At 40.9% G+C, this 21,060-nt stretch overlaps 1 protein-coding gene across 3 annotated transcripts in view; it reads left to right on the forward strand.

Moving 5' to 3' along the window:
- Positions 1–248: 248 nt before the first annotated feature.
- Positions 249–21,060, forward strand: part of ABHD5 (abhydrolase domain containing 5, lysophosphatidic acid acyltransferase) — a 33,805-nt gene continuing 12,993 nt past the window's right edge. The window contains exons 1-4 of one of the 3 annotated variants that reach the window (XM_030009029.2): positions 493–597; positions 11,164–11,329; positions 18,929–19,014; positions 19,292–19,664. In XM_030009029.2, the coding sequence (XP_029864889.1) occupies positions 11,256–11,329; positions 18,929–19,014; positions 19,292–19,664 (533 nt within the window). In that variant the 5' untranslated portion in view covers positions 493–597; positions 11,164–11,255. Of the gene's footprint in view, positions 598–1,077; positions 1,302–11,163; positions 11,330–18,928; positions 19,015–19,291; positions 19,665–21,060 lie in introns of those variants that run through there. The other 2 variants (XM_030009027.2, XM_030009028.2) reach the window with 2 other exon arrangements.

The raw sequence follows: 21,060 nt of genomic DNA on the forward strand, positions 1-21,060 counted from the left end.
TCGGCAGAGGCGGACTCGCACCGGGCCCCAGGCGCAGGGCTGGCAGGGCAGAGCCGAGCCGGCCGCCGCAGAGCGCTAGCCCCGGCCGGACCTCACCCTCTGCCCGGCCGGGGAGCCGCGGCCCCGCTTCACGGGCCGGCGCCCCCGGCCTGTGCGGCTATCTCGGGACCAGGCGGGGGGACACGGGGCCTACGAGCAGGATCCCGGCAGCCTTGCTCCAGCGAGGCCGCCGCCGAGCGCCCGGGGCCCCCTCCCCTCCCCTCTCAGGGGGACCCTGACCCGCGCCCACACGACGCCGCCGGCGGGCGGGCGGCCACCGCCACCGCCCCCTGGCAGCGGGGCCCTCCCCGGCCGCGCGCGGCGGCGCTCTGGCCGCCGGCGGCCGCCCGCTCGGTGGTGTGGGTGGCCGCCGCGGGGGATGACGCAGGCGCCGAGCGGGCGGGCGGGCGGGAAGGAGGAGCCCGTGATGGCCGGTGCCGCCGCCGTCGCGCTGTCCCTCGCTGCGCTGCCAGCCGCCGCCGCTGCCCCCCCGCCTCCGCTGCCGGCTCCCGGCCGCCGCGTCGCCGCCATGGCCGAGGAGGAGACCTCCAGCGAAGGGTGAGTGGAGCGGGCCCGGGGTGACCCTCGTCCTCCCCGTAGGTGCCCGCGGCGGGGGGGGGGAGGAGGACTGTAAAGGGGACCCCGGCCGTACCCTGCCGCTCCAGGCCCTGCTTGCCCGCCTCCCCCGGCCGCTGGCCTGTCTCGCCGCAGCCCGAGCAAGCAGGTACGCTGCTGGGAGGCCGGCGGCGGCCGGTCCGGCGCGGCGGGGCTGGAGGCCGGCGTGGGCTCCCGCCTCCCCGAGCCGCCCGCCGGCTCCCCGCCGCGCAGCGGCCTCCGGTGCGGCCGCCCCGCCTGCCCCCGTGCGCTCCTGCATCGCTTCTGGTGTGCTCCCTCGGCCTACGGGCACGCTGTCTGCCATTTTCCCTGCCGCACCGACCGCCCTCCTGCCGTGGCTTCCTCCCTCCCGTGGGTATAGATGGGTCCTCGCACGGGCAGGCTCCCTCCCGGGAGATTTTGCCACCAGCCCCGTGCCCGTGCCCTGCCGCTTCACCTTCTGCAGACGAGCTCGGCGGTGCCTGGCCCAGCGGTTGTAACCGCACACCTGCTTACATGTATACGTACACATGTCACCGTCGCGTTTGCTTCGGCGCATGTACGCACTCGTACTGTCATCCACCCTTCCTTTGCGCCCCGGAGTCCGGCATGCACGCGTCTGTACGTGCTGCTGCCCCATGCTTTTGTGTGCCTTTGCAACTTTACCGGTACGCACAGATATCCCATCTTCTCATTCCGCCCGTTCTATACCTTTGTTTAGGTGTCGAGCAGACAGTAAGGCTTGTCGGCCTCTCTGCCATTGTATTGCCGTTCTTCTGTGTAATGCTTGATGCAAGTAGGAGATGAGAGCACATCTTTTAATTACAAACATATATGCTGTTGCTCTAACTTTTCCCTTTTCTAGTACTGTATGCCTACCTCATCTCCAGCTAGCTCTGGTAACCTTTTCTTTCCTTTCACTATCCCAAGGCATTCACATCTACCAAAATAACTCTTCTGGCATAAATTATCCTGCCCCTGTTCTTAACATGTATGCCTAATACTTGTTGGTAACTACTTACTCACACCCTCGATATATGACTTCATTATAGCTATTAATAACTCTTCTGCCTTAAATTACGTAGTTCCGCACTGTATCTTTTGTCTGTATATATTCAAATGATTCCGTAATAATAAAGTAATTAATCGGTGGTCTGTACTTCTTCCATTGACATATTCTTTACTCGTGTACGCCTTCTCATGCCTTGTCTTTCAGTGTATGTTTTATTTCTTGTTGTACACTTCAGCTTCCAGTACAGACTTGTTTTTATACCCTTCCATTGCCCCCAAATACATTGTCTGCCCTCCTTTATCCCACGATAGAATAATACAGTCATCCTGTCTCTGAGTCTGTTCAACAAACATACTTAATACATCTGCTGGTCACTTATCTCCCAGTTTGTTCCATCATATTTTATGGTCCTAGTCCAAAAAATGCTCTATCAGGAGATATCTGGCTGTGCTCTAGTTACACATGTGCTTTATACCCTCTGTCAGGTGTGTAAATGTGCTTTGTATGCACTGTTTACATGAATTTTTCCTATTTCTCCATCCTATAAATATCAGGTGGTATATCTCATTGTTGATTGCCTGGCCCTCAAAAACTCATTTATTGCCTGTTCTTCTCCCATCTCCCTTCTCTCATAATTAAGTCTTGTGTTATTTTGAGAAATTCCACTTAAAATTCTTCAGCTACTTGCATGAAAATCATGCTGTGCATTCATGATTTCATATCAAGGATGTTACTATTTGCATGTTGACATGTTATGTGTCTGTTCTGTTACCTTTCAAAACCACCTCCATTCTCAGTCTTGTTCTCTTTTTAGTCCTTTTTCCAGCTTCTGGCTTTGGTATTTCATCTTACGTACTTTGCTGCTCTGCCAGCTCAATCTGACCAGAACTGGACTACCCATCTTTTCCAAACTCCCTGTTACGCCTTTATGTCCTGGTTTCAGCTGGGATAGAGTTAATTGTCTTCCTAGTAGCTGGTACGGTGCTATGTTTTGAGTTCAGTATGCAAAGAATGTTGGTAACACTGATGTTTTCAGTTGTTGCTAAGTAGTATTTAGACTAAAGTCAAGGATTTTTCAGCTTCTCAAGCCCAGCCAGCGAGAAAGCTGGAGGCGCACAAGAAGTTGGCACAGGACACAGCCAGGGCAGCTGACCCAAGCTGGCCAACGGGGTATTCCATACCATGTGGTGTCCCATCTAGTTTAGGAACTGGGGAGTGGGGGCGGGGGTAATCGCCACTCAGGGACTAGCTGGGTGTCGGTCGGCGGGTGGTGAGCAATTGCGCTGCGCATCATTTGTACATTCCAATCCTTTTATTATTGCTGTTGTCATTTTATTAGTGTTATCATTATCATTATTAGTTTCTTCTTTTCTGTTCTATTAAACTGTTCTTATCTCAACCCACCGGTTTTGCTTCTTTTCCCAATTTTCTCCCCCATCCCACTGGGTTTGGGGGGGGGGGGGGTGAGCGAGCAGCTGCGTGGTGCTTAGTTGCTGGCTGGGGTTAAACCACAACACTTTATCACCATGTACAGGCAGCATTCTCTTTTCAAGTATAAACTTCAAAGGCTTCCCATTCAAAGCACTATGCAGTTTTGTCTGCTCTGTAACTCCGTGCTCTCCTCCTTTCCTCAAGCTTAAAATAGTTTTTCAAAATAATCTCCCCACCACCCCCTCTGCATTCTGCAACATTACCCATTTGAAACTACAGTCGCCTTCTTGGTTCTGTGTTCTTTCTGACCCATTCACATTCATAAAATACACATCATTTGTAAAGCCTCTTGTTGATGGTTTACGGGTTTTTTAAGTAAGAGACTTAAAATAGCTCTGCCTCAACCTGTTTTGTTTGTATGTTCATTCAGCATGTTAGCCTGAACTGTATTAGCTGTCTGGTTTGATCACGTGGAGCGCTGAGTGCTGCTGAGACAGTGCCAAGTACCCTCAGCTTCAGTAGCCTGCCAGGATTGCAGGATAGTAACACTAGATGATCTGGACATAGGGTTAGGAATCATAGGCTAAATTTTCAAAAGGATTATGACAAGTTCCTCATCATGGTTTACTCAACTGGATAGCTTTTTAAAGCAGGTTGATTTTCAGGATGTTGTCAGTGTCTGCCCTCTGAACAATCAGGCCATTTCATCTGAAATCTTTCAGAGTAAGCCCCCCCAATTCATTAAAGACTTCTAAGAACAAAATCTCATCCTTCTTTTCCATGAATTCAGAAAGTGCATTAGCTTTGATGAAATGCTAGTGCTCCAAGTTGTTAGTGTTTTTATTGGTCTGTTTCTAACAATAGTCAAAATTAGCATTTCTTCGTCTTTTGAAGTTGAGCAAAGCTCTGTACCCAGAGGAAATTTATAAACAAGTGAAATATGTTAAATATTTTTTGATTTAAAACTCCTTGGCAGTGAGAGGAAGAGTACAATATACCATCAAAAACCTAGATTAAATTGTTAGTGACAGGTGTATACAAAGAATAAATACAAAGTTTACTTTATCTGCTTTGAAAAAAATAGTGTGGCTCAACTTGTTACGCAACACACTCAGTTTGTTGCAATCTGGTAACTGTGTAAAGCCTGGTGAAAACAGAATAGTGGCTCAGTTACTTTCTAGAAGATCTCAGCTGAAAGATACTCACTATATTGTCCTAACTTTGAATGAGAAGATAAACAAACAAATGTTTTAGTATTCATCATGGAAGTGATTGCATGGTTAACATGTCACCTGCTAACAATTTCCAAACCTCTTCACAGCCTTGGACCTTCTCTGCCTAAGTTTTAGATGTAGACTTCTGCCTGTGAGGCGAACAGCCTAGCATAAGCCTTTTGCCAGTATTGAATTCACTTATACTCACTCTGGATTCAGCAGGACTACTTATGGCTTGTAATATAACTAGGAATAGCAGCTACTAAATGTATGTATATATGCAGAAAAAATCCCCAAAACAGAATGCTGGGTTTTTCCCCGCTCTGAGATAAGTGGAATAGCTTTCTTTAAAACAAAATTTTTAAGGGATCTGCACTTACAAGCCTACACCAGATTGATTGTAAGTGGCCTGTAATCCCACAAAATAATGGCTTGGTGTAATAGGTGAAAAGGTACACTGCGACACCAGTAATCACAATTATTTTTGCATTATCCTTCAAGCTTGCTTGTATGACAGAATTCTTTATACAGTTTTGAAGTGAGCTGTTTGATTAATAAAAGAGGAATAGTTTATTAGGCTTAGTAGAGCCTGCATCTGCCTCTTAGTAGGACAGTTCATGGGGATATCATAGTGATATGTTAAAGCATGATATTACAGCATGAAGGGACACTCTCAACTCAAAATATTCGCTTGATTTTTTGCTCATTACAGCATCTAGGTTTTAAAGCAAACTGAGTGGGTAGACTGCTGAAAGCAGGGTCCTGCTTACTTTTCTTTGTGAAAGGAGACTATTTCTAAGGGCCTTTCATATAGCGCAGGTGACTGACAGCAGGTCTGGTACCTACAGCCTGCATTTTTAAAGAGCGAGTGAGACCTAAGTGCAGTGGGGTAAGCACATGTGGGAAATGGCTAAAGGACGTTTCCTTCCTCTTTTCTGATTTTGTCTTTTTCCCTGGCAGAGTTGTGTCGGTCATAGCTTCAGTGCTTAATGTCTTCTGTGTTACATACGTGTGCTCATCTGAAAGTATATGTATGAGCATGCTTTCAGGCATTTATAGGATTGTTTCTAATAGTTTTCCTGTCCTTGTATGAATTTGGGAAGGGAAGGTCTGTGTTCATTAGGGAAGATCTCTTTTCTCCCCCAACACAGACTCAAGGGAGAGAGGGAAAAGATGGCAAAATAAAATAGGGGCTATCTTCTCGTTCCAGTGGCAGAAAAAAGATGGTCATGTCCCTGTCCCTGGACAAGGAAGAATCTCATCCAAATGCCCCTGTGAGAGGCTTGATTAAACACTACAGGGGATAGAAAGTAATGTTCAGCTTTTCCCAGCTGGCAACCGTAGGCAAACATTATGGAAAAAAGTTTTAAAAAAATAAAGTGCGATGAGTATATCAAAGTAGATGATCTGTTTAGCTCTTTTTACTCCATTTTGGCTCCTCTTAGAATTCCCTTGTTTATTAAATATTCCTTGACTCATGTTTAGGGGAGAGATCGAGAGAAGAGTTTTCTATTTGTTATTTTTTTTAGATTTGCTTCACCCATTTCACACTAGTCCTCCATGGTTATACCTGATTTACTTAACGTTTGTGAAGGGGATTTTTAGATTTCAGTTAGACCCATTTATATGTTTACTTACCACCTTACAAGTTCCCTCAGCTTAGCAGGAAATTAGATGACAGGGCTGATGGCAAGGAGCTTCTGAAGGACCACAATCTTGGTCAAGGTCTATTCATGAGGCAACAGTGAGGCCCCTGGACTTTGTTTCACAGTTTAAAAATGAGTAAAAGTGGGGCACCCCATACATTTAATTTATAATTCAGCAAATATGTTTGTGATTTTTTCAGAGAATTCTTCGGTTCTTCATACTTCTTCATGGTTCCTAAGGGAGACTGCCTTAGGAAACATCATCTAGAGGTTTGAATGCCACAGGCTAGACGTGTCTAGGCTGAAAGGTTTTTTCCTCTGCTCTTTCTGAAACTTGTTCTTCTGTTAGACAATAGGAGGAGAGGCCACACTAATGTGCTGCAGCGAACTGCGGAAGGTCCCCCCTCTTTCCGAGCAGCAGTCCATACTCTCAGTTGCCCCTTTCCAGTGGCCTGTGGCAGCAATGCTGGTTGCTGCCTTCAGTGAAGCAGCATTCAAGTGCGTGGTTTCCACTGCCACCTGTGGGCATGCAGGTGATCCCAGAGGTCGGGTGTGCTTCGTGTGCTTCACGCTTTGTGTATGTAGTAAATGGACGTGAATTTTTACGGAAACTGTCACGAGAAGAGACACTTTCAGCATCTGGCCTGAAGGTTTCCTCTGCCTCCTGTAGAAGATGCCTCTCTCCGTCAGTGATGACCTGGCCAAGTCATATGCTATGACAGAAATCCCCCACAAAAAATATCTGACTAGATTTATCAGCCATCCGGCTCAAGTCATTAAAGAAAAATATGAGAAGCAGAGGGAGGAAGATAGTAATTATGTAGTAGCTTTTAATTTACATTTACTGATGGGGGGTAAGGCAGGTGGAAGAGGCAGCATTAAAAAGTCTGCTACTAATTGTGTGGGTCAAGTGGAAACTTTCCAAGTATCAAGGAAAGACTACTACAAAAATTGCCAAGGTAGGATTAGGGTACCTGGGGGGGGTTGTAGCACCAGTGGGAATTAAAGCAGAGTCACAGATCCAGAGAGGCAGCTAGCTGTGGGGTTACTACTGGGGTTGCCAAAGTGTTGGTGACTATAGGTCATTGGAGAATGCAAACTTCAGCCACTGTTGCATGTCTTTGGGTATATTCTAGGTTTTTTAGAGCCTGCTAGGGGGCTGGTAGGCCCAGTTAGACGCTTACCCCTCCACAAAGGACAATGTCTGTGCCAGGAAGAACTCCCTGGTCTCTAACTTTCCTGAACATCAATGGGAGAATCTGAACAACTTTCCCAACTGATAAATTATAAAAGCAGCTTTTCTTTTCTCTCTCTTATATAGTGGTTTATTAAGATTGCTTGTTGAGGAAATTCTGATTCTTTCATAACTTTTGAGTATTTACTTGCAACTCTGACATTCTTTCATGGTAGGTTTTTGTACATGATTTGTACTGACAGCGAGAGAGAACAGGGCATGGGAGGAAAGGCGAGTGTCTGCATTTGCATTGGCTCTGAAAGATGCAGATGAGAAGCTGAACAGCAGGAGAGAGGTCAGTGGAGAAGAGAGATTTGTGAGTCAGTGAAGCTGTGTAAGGGAATGAGGTCAGCCTGGAATAAGGTTAAGAGGGTAAAAGAGGAGGATTTTAAGGGTAAGCCTTGAGTGACATGAAGAAAACGTGGTGAGGAATGGCAAAGGAGGAAGGTGCTCTGAATGGGTTGTCATAGAAAACTCAGGATCATGCGAGACTGCAGAAAGGAGGGGAAGATACAGCTGTAAAAATGCGTTTTGTAACAAAAGATGCAAGAGCACCTGTTGCCATTGAGGAAGTCCAATCAGATATTGAAGTGGGGAGAGAAATGTATTGCAATGAGGAAAAAAAAGAAATGAGGTGGGTTAGTGCTAGCAAACTATTGTAGATTTTTTTTTTCTTGATTACATTTAGTAACTGTTATACTGACCCTAAAGGCTTAGTAATTATATCGTACCTTTCCATGAGGGGACATTCAATGCAATGGCTTTTTAGACCCACTTATCTTCTTGCCTATTTCTAAGGCTACTTACATTTTCTTGACATCTAAAGCATTTGTAGTGCAGGCATGTACACAAAACAGTTTGTTAGGAAAAGGGTTGTACACTTCTTAGGTTTTCCAGAAGTGGAAATGAGGCTAGGTAGCCCAAAACATTGAATTCCAGTTCTTGAAATTTGACATAGGTAACTTAGTCACCATAGGTGACTATGATAAAGGAACATAATGTAGAAGCTGTTCTAATGGTCTGCAGTGAAACAAGCCATCTTCACTATGTATTCACACTAGAGACAGGTATGATACGAGTGGGGTTTGTGTATAGCACGTTTGGAGCCAAGGGAAACAATCATATGCTTTAGATAGTGTTTTATCTATGTTCATATATGTCTCTCTATGGAAAAATAAAAATAACCATCTATTTAAGGTTTGATCTGAATTGTGCATAATACACTATGGCATATAAACAAAAGATAAGTGGGGTAGAGTGTGGGTGGGCAATGGTGCAGATTTGAGAGGTGTCTGTTACATGTGTGGTTTTTTCTTGTCCTGTTTGATGGAACTTGGGGACAGTCTGAAGTGCAGGCCTCTGGCATGGTAGATATGAGGAGGCTGACAAATAAAGTTTAATCTAGGTTGAGGTTATGCAGTATCCGAAGGGCGGCAGGAGTACATCAGTAGGTGGATGAATAAAATGGAAGTAGTAGAAAGTTCTGTAACATCTGAAGGGCACCAAGAGGAAATTTTAATTTTCTTTAATTACGCTTTTCTTCACAAATTCTTAATGCAGTGTGCAGTGTGTTGTTTTTACAAACACTTAACAGCTGTAGCAGTGCCAAGTTCTATCAGATGTGAGTTTACTGTGGAGGAGACAGAGTGATGTAGGTTCTCAGTGGTACCTAACTTGTGTGTTACACCCATGATCTCTGTCACAAGGTTGAGTAGTTTTAGTGGGACTGTGCAGCTCCCCCCATTCCTTTCCTCTGCATCTTTATCTTTGTATTCTTCCATTCCTGGTCTGTAGTTGCTAATAGGATTTTTCTGTAGATTATGTTTGATTTTAGCTTTTAAATCAAACTATAAAATAATGGGTCCTTACAAGAGATGGAAGGAATTAACCAAGGGCTTGCTTGGCTGGTTAGTATTAGCGGTTAGTGGACCATAAAGTTTTTAAGCGGACATGCCTGTATGTTAGAGGGTGTGTTGTAAGTTAGGGAGGAACAGTGTTTCTCAAAGCTGGTGTTTTTTGGATTTAGTGTGAGAATAATGTTGGTTACACACTGATGTTTTAGTTGTTGCTAAGTAGTGCTTACCCTAAGTCAAGGATTTTTCAGTTTCCCATGCTCTGCCAGCGAGCAGGTGTACAAGAAGCTGGAAGGGAGCATAGCCAGGACAGCTGACCTGAACTAGCCAGAGGGATATTCCATATCATAGAACATCATGCTCAGTATATAAACTGGGGGAGTTGGCCAGGAGGGGTGGATCACTGCATGGGCATTGGTCAGCGGGTGGTGAGCAATTGTACTGTGCGTCACTTGTCTTTCCTTGGGTTTTATTTCTCTCTCTTTTTTTTTTTTTTACATTTTTTTGAATTTTTATTGTTATTATTATTGTATTTTATTTTACTTTAGTTAGTAAACCATTCTTATCTCAACCCATGAGTTTTACTACTTTTTTTTGTATTCTCTTCCCCATCCCACTGGGAGCAGAAAGGAGTGAGTGAGCGGCTGCATGGTGCTTAGTTGCTGGCTGGGGTTAAACCACATCAGCTGGTTAGAATTGATTAGTTCTCTGCTCTGTAGTATATTTGTGGCCTGACTTCAACCTGACTGTGGAGGAGACTTTGTGATGTTTTGAAGGATGGTAGGGCAGTGCCCTTGTTTGTAGATTTGGAACCTATATAGCAGTGAACAGTAATAGGAATTAGTAATAGCTGTATGACCACACGCATAGTTTCTTCATTATTGCATACATGCTTAATGGTTTCTTGCACTGGCTGTTAACACAGCTACTTTGTAAGCAGTATGAGCATTACAGGCTGCAGGCTTGGGTGGCAGTCCACAGATAAACTTCATTCTTGTACGTACTGACAAAGCACATGCCCTGAAATGGCCACCTTTAGGTGTAGCTAGAATGGGGATGGAAGAAATGACAAAAACATATAAAAAGGATACATATGCATAAAAAAAATGAAAGGCAGTATTGGGAGACAGAGAAGAAAATGGGGAGGGGGCTGCAGTGATGCAAGGTGTACAGCAAAGCATACCTATGGCTGAGGTTCAGCATGGGAGGGAGCAAAATTCCTCTCCACTGCCTGAATGCTCAGGTTGCTCAAATGAATTTAAATAACATGGTAATCTTCAATATTACTAAAACAGCCAGAAAATGATCCTTCGTTATGGCTTCACATTCATTATTTACATTCTCAGGTTAATTTTGATAAATGATAGTCCTGAGTAGCACTGTTAATATAGAGACAGTAATAAAATTTGCTTCTGAATTTTTACATTCATTCTGATGTTGAATGTTCTAATACAGAGTTCAAGATGCAGTAAGTACGTGAGGAATGCATTGTTTCTACCTCTGACCTAGTGTAGCAATATCCTGCAATAACCTATCATGGGCTTTTTGTTGGAATGGGGCTGATGTAGATTACACTCCCTAGAAATACTATGCAGAGGTTTTCAAAACATTCTATTTTAATGTTACTGAAGTATCCAAGAGTTTCACAACATCTAATTGCATGGAACATCTTGGCTCAAAACTCATCTAAACAGAACTTTATAGGCAGGGTTATAATGTCATCTGGGAAAAAAAATTGGGTTCCTTTTTAACCCATTCACAGCAATTTCATGGTTTTTTTTGTCACCTCATGAAAATGGTAAGCAGACATTTGTTAAAGGATTGAGGTTTTTTGTTCCCATACCATATTTCTAATTCTTGTTTCTGAGTCTTGCCTCTTTACTATGCTCCTCAAGGTTTTTTCATGCAGTGATTATGAACTGGAACATGGAATGTTTTTCTTCTCCTGATGTTTTTCTGCAACTGCCAGAGCCTATTTTTTGTCCTAGGAACATCTCATTCAAACTGTTGTGGTTACTCCATCTGACTTCTACTGTACATGCAGAAGCTCCTCCCCTGGATATAGAGCCTTTGCAATAACACTTAACTATACATAGATTGTGTATGCTTGAATTATTCTGACTGTATTAATTATTCTCAGAAAACTGAAGCACTAAAGAACATGCTGCACTTTGGGGACAGGAATGAAGGACTACAAGGACTCCTAAAATTGGTTATGCTCTTAAAGTTCTCATGAAACCATATCCTGAGTGTTGTTCCCAAGACATCCCTGCCCTGACTGAGGTCATGATTATACGTTACTGTCTGTAAGTGGCAGCTCTGACTTAAAAGCTCTCCGTCCTCCACCTTGCCTTGCTGGTCTTTTTTCCATCTTGTTAGTCCATAGGTCTGCTGGTTAACTGTTTGGCTTCACTGTAGCTGGATCTCCATAATTAATCTGGTTTAAAACATAATTTCTTTTAAAGCTGAATCATTTCACAAATCTGATAGAGAGAGCATCCACAAAATAGTTGAGTTGGGAAAATGGAGGGAATAGTAAGCTTTTAGGTCTGATCTGATCTGCTGGTAGTGAGGATGGCCTGAGATTCAGGCGTTACATCACCCAGTTTACTGCATACTGACACCAGCAGGAATAAAAATGCTTAAGTAGGGTGCTTCTCCAAGTTGGACTAACACATGGACTTCTCTGTGTGTTTTATCTTTCTCATTTTAAAAATTGGCTTTCCTTGACTTAACAAGCTAACACTGAATATTAACTGCAGTCAACTACTTTTGTCAAAAGTTTAATACATATCTGTTTGCTGCATTTTGTTCTCAGTTTCATGCAGAGCATGTTGCTTTCATGTGATAAACACATTTTCTTAATTTCCTAAATTTTCCAAATTTAATTAGGAAATTTGAGTCCTCTTTTGTGCTAATCAGTAATGCATTCTGTCATTTTCAATTAAATGTGCTTTGCCTTACAGTTTTTACTTTATTTTATAATTAAGAAAATCTCACCATTATATGTTTATATATTCTTTGAACAGAAGGAGCATTTATCTTGGTCTTTAAGAATGTATTTTATTTACTTCTTTACATTAAAACTTTCTCCACCCTAACTTTCCCTCTCATAGCAAGATTTCTGCTTTAAACTAGTACTAAGCTTGGATGTGTAATTTTCTTGGATTTTAAATGATTACAGTTGTTGAAATGCTAGAGAGACTTCTTGCTTGTCTGAAACCGTATAGGAGGACTTGAAAATGTTCATAAAATTAAATCCACAATGATTGACATCCTAATTTTAGTGGTACTACCTTATGCGTTTTAAATTTCTTATCACTATTAGTCATTTAATATTGTGTTATCAAACAGAAAAATGTTATCAAATTTGATTCAGAGATATGCAGTTCCAATATATAATAATTTTAAAACTTTCTTGAGTTGAAAATAGTTGCCACCTCTGTATCTCCTCAAGTTTACTTTTCAATTTACTGGAGTTTTAGAAACATGTTTTATTGTTCTTTCACACACTAGGTGAAATAAGTTTATTACATTTTTCTCCAAAGTACTTTTTTTCCCCCAGTGATTTGTTAAACAACCTACATGCAAGAGAAATTCTCCTGGGAGTAAACAGAGAACAAGATGGAACTTGGGTATAGTGAATGCTGGAAAAAAAAAAATTTTTCTTTACTTAAATAGTAGGGGGTTTTGTAATGGTAGTGTTGCTGGTAAATGTTAATTAAAAAGCATTAATTCTTGCCATAATCAGTCATGTAAACAGCACTCAGTATGCTGGTGTTGCAGGCCTTTAAATTAATGAAATGGGAAAGGAAAAGTTTATTATAACTTAACTCTATCTTGGATATAAATTAGCCAGATGTAAACCTGCTACTTTTCTCTGACATTTCGACACACAAAGTACTATTTGATTCTGTCATCCCTGACTGTTTCTTTTGCTTTGTATTGTTTCAGGTCATTACCTGTAAACTTGAAATTTAGTAACCAAAAGTAGAATTTGCTCTGAAAACTTGATGCTGTTAAGGATGGAAGAAACCACATCCTACTTACCTCTTAGGCTTTGTGTAGCCTACTGCTGATACTGAGGAAAATGCAGAAAACATTCAGTAGACAGACTTATTCCTGCTGTTCCTTTAAAAAAAAAAAAAAAACAGAGAGAGAAAAGAAAAAAAGATGATACTGAAAAAGGTAGAAGTGTATCTCTAGTTATTTCACTTAAGCATCCATCCATACAAAATCCTATGTTAACTAGAGAGTGTCCTTAGATCATTATAGTAAAACAGTTTTTCTTTTAAAATTGGCAGTTTGCCCTAAATTTGATGTGTTGACTTCATGTGTTATGAATACCTGATGCTCCTTTTCACTCCTTCTGGTTTGCCTATTCTTAGTATTTCTGTAACAATTGAAAGGGCTGAGTGAGTTGCTTTTCCCTGCAGGTGGTTGCTCCATTCTTTAAATTATTGATCTCTTTTGAGTGTTACTTATGGATTAATGATAATATTTAAGTATTTAGGGTTTGTTTTGATAAAACACTGAGCACTCTAAACTCAGTTCAGCAGAACACTTAAATATATGACTAGTTCCATTGAAGTACAAAGCTTAAGTGTTTTTATGTGATGGGGTTACGTGAGACCTTAGAATAGTAAGCCTTACAATGCTTATCATATTTAGATTTCAACACATTGGCAGTTCTGAATTCCTTTGCTTGCACAGTACTTCAAAAATACTTTATGGAGAAGCAAGATGGGAGAGCCTGAGCTGTCTTTCTATTAGCTTACCCTTGTTTTTCTGTTACAGTGCAAGATTCTCTTAATTTGAGGCTAGCTCAAATTGATGGATGTTCATAACTGCCATGCCAGGTGGATGGCCCTGAAAATCACAATGCCATTCCTCTTGGTGCTGGGCAGAAACAGTACAACAAATTCTCTGCATTAATTTGGTTTTGTTTTCTTCCTTATAAATACCTGGAATTAATTCTGAGAGTCAGGAGAGGAGAGGGTTAGGGTTTTTGAAAGATCAGCTTGATTCTAATAAGTTTTAAGGGTAAAGGGTAAAGCTTGAAATGGTTCACCAGTGAGTTCACTCAGTGTTTCAGCATTTTAAGTTTTTGAACTTGTTCCCTAGCTAAAAAGTTGGTAGTTTGCCACATTGTCTTCACAAATTCAATTAAAAATCTTAAATATGTTCATTTGCGGAGAGCAAGACAGAAACAGACACGCAGCTCTGTTGCTCGTGCAGAGCAACAGTTACATTCCCATAATCAGCAATTCAGTTACATTCCAGTAATCCTTTGCTTGTGAATTGTTGTGTAATTGTTGTATACCCTGAGCTCTGGCTCCCCTACTGATGTCATTTTTAAGGCCAAATAATCTTCATGACAAGGAACATGCATCTTTCAGCACCTGTTTCTTGGTCTGTATTGGGAGTTTTGGTTACCTTACTAACTTCAAAATTCTTAGTGAAAAGCCAATTTTTATATTCACTATTGTAGAAAGATCTCTGCATGTCCTGTCTCGGTGGGTCAGCAATTTTTGACAAATCATCATGTAGCAAATGGTGTTGCTTTCATTTACTCTGATTTAGTGGAGTTCTGTTGCTTACAGGTTTTTTGTTTTGCTTTTTGGCCACATAGGCTTTGCATAGATTATTACAGTTAGATCTACAATGGTGGTGCACATGGGAAAATAACCTCTGTTGAATGATTTTAAGCTTAATACCTCTTGTAAGCCATGCATTCATATAACTGTTATGTAAGTAAATTGTCAGCTTGAAAAGTGAGAGAGTGAGCTCCATGTGCATTTATATCTCCTAGATAGAGTTATAAGCAACTTCTGCTGAACATTTGTTGAACATCTTTATATGGTAGAGCTTCATTTTTTAAACCCACATTACAAGCCAGAAATTAGATAGATTATTCAGCTGTTTGAGTGCATACCTCAGTGCTACAATAGATGTTTTCAATTCTTCAGTATTATCTAAGCTTTCATGAGCTTTTTGTGGAGTATGTCAAATTTGTAGCTGACTACAGATCCATCATTTGTCTTGCATGTAATCAATTCTCACCAAGCTAAACAGGATTAATTTAGCTGACAGAATGGTAGTATCCAAGTTACCTATTTGCCATCTTCTTCATCCAATTTGACGTAATTAGTGGAGGTGGATGGGTGGGTCAGGTTCACTATACCTCTGCCTCTACTTGATTCCCAGTTCTTTTGAAAGTTACCCTTGGGCAATTTAAGCTGTGCTGTGACAGCAAGTTCTTGATTCAAATTAACATTCAGGCAGCTAAGGAAAAGCGGTGTTATCCTTAGTTACATTTTACATGATATTCAATTATTCTTTACTCCTTAGATGTCTAAACATAGTAATTATTATTTATTTTTAAATAATTATTTTATTTATTTATTTTTATCCTTTCTTATGCTGGGACCCAGGGAAACAGGACATGTGCTCCAACCAGCCAACGTGTTAGGTCCTGGCTGGCGGCTTGGCCCCTGCGCATAGCAGTTGCAGCTCCATGTTGTCAGATGTCTGTGCCTGTGTCCCTTTTTTTTTTTTTCATTATTTATTACTGTATTTGGTTATCAGCATAGGCTGCTGATGGTCTTACTAATCTTCTAGCTGCACACTAATCACCTCGACTTTCTCCATATCTAAGGCCGTTCAGTGCATGTCTCTGGGGCTTTCCCTTACCTTCTGGTCTCCTGCCCCAGACATGTTACTAGAAGTGTGGAGGTCTGTTGGCAGAGAGAGTGACTTCTTTGAACACCCAGCAGGTCAGCTGGCCTCTGATTTTTCCAGCCTCCAGTACTCCAGACTTTTTCAGGTGGCTGTGAAAAGTGTAACTGACCCAAAATAGCAGTTGCAAGGAAGCATGCTATGGCACGCTCTGCCCTACTGACTATTGCTTATTTTAGCATGGATGTGCACACTGGTTTATGTTACTGCATGGCCACAAATGAATATACAGGTTAAATTCCACTAGTTACGTGCCTTGGTAATTTGGCACATAATGCCCATGGGTACAATCAGTATAAAAATGATAGAAATTTGGGCTGTCAGTTGCCAGATTTATTCCACACTTTTTGATTCAGCAAGCAGCTAAGCCCAATGGATTTCTTAATGCCTCAAAATACAATTCCACTGTTGAGTTTTCTTTTTGTAAAAAGAAAGATGGAAACAGTGTTTGGGAAGCGGTGGGTGATGAAAGCAGAATGGGGGTCTGCCTCTTCTGACAGTGGGTAGCTCACTTACAAAGTGAAACTACTGGAAATCTTTAGTTTTCTTTCATATCTTCTCTCCATTGCTGGTGAGCACAGTGTCTTGAAAGGTCCATTGCTTCTTTTTTGATGTTACATAGCTCTTTTAACTTTATATCACAGAAATAAAAATGATAGGCCATGTAAGCAATTGACATTCTTGTGTGCATTTAGAAGACACGTTTAGGACAGATGTACAAAAGAAATGATACAGTCACACTCTAGTCTTCCAAAACTATCAGAGAAATTATTCAAATAGATTAAATAGTTGATTGTTCTCCACATGTGGAAAACATCTAGCAATGTGGTAAATAATTTTTGGAAGGAGGGGGTGAAAACCAAAGGATTAAGTCTTGAATATAAGTAACTAAATATTTTCTTTCTAAAATAACTTTTCTGGAAAGTGATCACTTTTTTGACAGAAAGCCTTCTTCACTTTCTCTTTTAGTTCAGCAAGGACAGAATGACTGAATTGCAAACATAATTTTTATTTTAAGTGTTTCAGCTTGCTGACTTCGTCAAGCTATGTGTATGTGATGTCTCTTCTGAATGAAAATCTCAGTATTTATAAACTGTACTGATAACTAACAAAAGAAAGAATGGGCATCTATGTTATAACTTTCTTATTCCGATACAATTTTCTAAATATTTTTAATGAGTATCCAGGTGTCTGCCTAAGACTGGGAAATAAAATTCTGGGACTGTGAACTGTAGATTTCATTTTTATTTCATTGTGGTCATATTTCTGCACTGTCTTCATATTGACATGTTGCAGCTATACATTTCTGTAAAAATACCCAAACACTTTAAAGAAGATCCTTTGCTGAATCGGTGGTTTTGCCAAGAAGAAACATTTCCTATAGTTTTGGTTTGAGGGAAATAGTGATTGGGTTTTGTGCTTCTGACCTAGGAGTTATGAATGAAAATGCCTAGTTAAGCATGTAACTAGCAGAAAGTTTGGCTCAGGAGGGTGGTGACATAGCTATTGTTTAATAATTTACCAGAGTAATTCATAACATGGGACACAATTAGTGATTTAAACTCAGATTTCACAGTTATTTGCTGGTGAAACTGCTTTTGGCTGGTGCCAGCTTTAACCTCCTAAAAATCTTACTTTTAAATAAAAGCATAGATTAATGTGGAAGCAAAATACTTGGATGGCCATTCCTGTAAGATGCTGAGCTCCTTCATTTCTTAGGTTGCATGAGGACATGGCATGGAATGACATGCAACCATCCTTTCCCAGTCCCTCAATACACCATTATAATGATTCCCATGGTCTGGTGGTTTAGGAAGCTTATTTACAGAACAGCCAGACATCAATGTGTTTCTCAGAGGAGTAAATAATACTGAATAGCAGTGGGCATGGGTGATTGGATGATTAATCCTTTTTGATCAAGTATGGTTTGGGGTTTTTTTTCTTTATATCCCCTAACATGTTTCTATGAATCTGAACAGTGCTGCTGGCAATTGCGTTGTGCATCCCCAGAAAACCTTCTATGTTGTATCATAAACTTAAGTAGTTATGCAGCTAAAGTAGCTCAATCTCTTAAAAAGGGGGGAGAGAAGGTCCTTTGGGTAAAGAACTTGGGGGGGCTAGATCTGTAATTTGTTATCGATGTGTTGTGTACACCCTGAAAAATTGGACATTAGTATACTTATAGTCTTTTAACATTAATTGTTGTACAATTAATATTTGCAGTGTTCAGTCTTGAAAATACTATAACTAACTGGAAAGCAGTTCAGTGTAGGAAAAAAGTGCTAAAGAAAGTTGATTGTGAATTTGGTGACCTTATCCTCTTCCCTGTGAGGAATGGTCTGGGGTCCTACAGTAGCACTGATAGTCTGAGCCACTTCAAAAACAGGTGAGAGAGGGAAAAATAGGATTCCATCTTAAAAACAAAGGATAAATTAGCACCCAGGAAGAGCTGTACCCAATTGCTGTGTCTTTTGAAGCAGTGTCAGTGAGGCAATGCTGCTAGCTGAGTCATTCCCCCTGCTCCCATGGTCAAGCTAGTTCTACCAAGATAGTAACTGACAGCTGGAAAAGCAGCTTCTGTTGGGCGAATTGAAATTCTGTTTTGTTTTCCTCTGGGACTTTGCTTCTAAGTTGGTAATGAAGGCCCTGGTTTTTTGCTTTGCTACAATAAGCCTTCTTATTTTTCACTTTTTAAATTTATCTAGTATATGAATCAGTTCAAGTTAGGCTGGCAAGTGCATGGTTTATTGCTTTTTTTGGAAATAGTAGGTTCATGCAGGGTAATGTGCGTGCAGGCAGACTTCCAAGGGAACTTGAGAGGAGTCTAGAAACCCCAATGATTGTGCCAGGCTTGTCGGATCGGCGTGAGGGCTGATGTCGCCAGGTTCTTAGAAGAAGCCTGCTCTGACGGAGATAGAACAGTACACTCTGATAAGGAACACACAGTGGAGAAACAGTGTGCTGTTTGAAGAACACCCCTGATTATGACACCACTTTATAAAAGTCAGGAGAAAGTGAATTCCCTCCCACTGCGCACTCCTGTCCTGCATGGCGTGTAATTGGGGTTCTTTTATGAAAAGCAGCAAAAGAAATGTCTTCAGAGCATCAAATGGTGCAAAAAATTACCGTCTTGCTCAAGAAATTTTTATTCTGTATTGCTGTTGTAGGTTAGGATGGTTATTCAGCTGGCTTCCTGCTTGGTGTCCCACATCACTGCTACACCTTAAAGAGGCTGAGGACAAAATGCTAAAATGTAAGTCTTTGGTTTTTAATAAGATTCATAGATACCACTAGATTTTCTATAAATTTACATTAAATATAATCAGAGAAGTTTTTAAATATGGCTTTTACACTGTAATGAAATAAACAGGTTTATATTTAGATTTTCATTGTTCCCTTATTTAGATATTTGATTGTAGGCTCTCCCCTTTGAAAGGGAGCTCCAATTTAAAACAGTGGGTTTTGTAGAATGTACTTCATATTTTATCAGGCACGTCTAGCAACATAATTTTTTCCCACTCTTTCTTCAGGTATTGCAAGTACATACAATAAACGATATGTGTATATATCTAATGGAAATAAAATATGGACACTGACATTCTCTCCGGACCTTTCACATAAAACTCCGCTTGTTCTCCTGCATGGGTTTGGAGGAGGTGTTGGACTGTGGGCTCTCAATTTTGAAGATCTCTGTGAGAACAGGCCTGTTCATGCTGTGGACCTCTTGGGATTTGGACGTAGCAGTAGACCACACTTTGACACTGATGCTCAGGAAGCAGAAAACCAGTTTGTGGAATCCATAGAAGAATGGAGAAAGGAGGTGGGGTTAGAAAAAATGATTTTACTTGGACACAACCTAGGTGGATTCCTGGCTGCTGCTTACTCATTAAAATACCCATCAAGGTATGTGAAAATAAAGGAATGAAGGAATTCCTTTTCTGTATTTGACTAGCGATTTTAACACAGATTTTATTTCATCAGTCTCTTTACAGATTATCTTTAAGTAAATGACTGTGCTGATTTAAAGAAACTTGATACTGAATTTTAAGCCCAAAGTATTAATTGTATGGTTTGTTTCCAGATGAATAGAAATAAGTAGATATGGTAAACATGTTTTTCTATGTACTTTTCTATACCTCTTTTTTTGTTCAGTACCCCCTTGCCATGTTATAAGGCAAAACAGCAAAGATCGTATTTATGGATGGATGATTTGTGACATCTCTGATCAAACACAGGTTTGTGAAGGGAAAATAAGCCTGTTTCTGCCAAACTTCCCATTATTATGGATAACATTGAAACTTCTGAACATAATTCCCCTAAGTTATTTATGGCTATATACTAGAAGTCGGCCTGGTGCCAGCATGATGATGTAAAAATGATTTTAGTGACTGATTTAAATTGTCTGTATGCCACTTCATACTACTTCTTTGAAAAACAAGCCAGCTGCAGCAGTCCTGTAATTGTATTTCATCAGCATTTTCTGCACTGCATTGTGCCAACAGCTAATCTTTTTTTTTCACTAAAACTAATAATTTGTCTCTTTTTTTAATATAGTCTGGTTATATAGCCCCTAGTGAGCTAGGATCCCACCAGCTGAAGTCATTCTGTATCAAAAAAGGACATGCTTTTGTTTAGATACACATAGTGGACTCCTGTGAAAAACTGTGGATAAAAGTTTAGCTTTCCACATAGTATGGCAGATTCTGTATTATACAAAACGTATCTTATTCTTTTATATTCACATCAGTTTATACCATATACATTCCTTTGTCTCTCATTTGGAGATTTTGAAATAAATTCATACATCATTTTTTGCTAAAATGCTTTGCGTCTTTCTTTCCAAGTGGACCACAGCTGGCACATGCAGCTGGAAATGATGTGTGAAAGTAGGTGGGTGTCTAAATCCAGAGTTGCAGTGAAGAAATGCAGTCCTCTGCTCTAGGGCTGTAAACCTGTTATCCTTTTGGGCATAAAACAACTTCTAGCTAACTGTAGTTAGATCACTTACAAGTTCCTTACTCCTTTTTCTGGAGTATCTATAAATGGGGCTATCCCATCCCTGTGGGATGGGGTATTGTTTCCGCCCCCTGCTGCCTTACATTGAGAATGACACTTTGTTGTCATGCCTCTCTTTGCTTAGGTTGGGGTTAATTAATTTGGGGGTGTTTCAGTTTGTGCTCTCACATTACTAATGTTTCTCTGAAGTTAAACTAACACCATCAAATTAGCAAATTGACTGGTGGGATTTTAAGACAGCATTGAATCAAGTGATAAATATAGCACAGCTTTCAGCCAGATT

This window comes from Aquila chrysaetos, chromosome 3 (genome assembly GCF_900496995.4).
Source record: "Aquila chrysaetos chrysaetos chromosome 3, bAquChr1.4, whole genome shotgun sequence".
NCBI lineage: Eukaryota > Metazoa > Chordata > Aves > Accipitriformes > Accipitridae > Aquila > Aquila chrysaetos.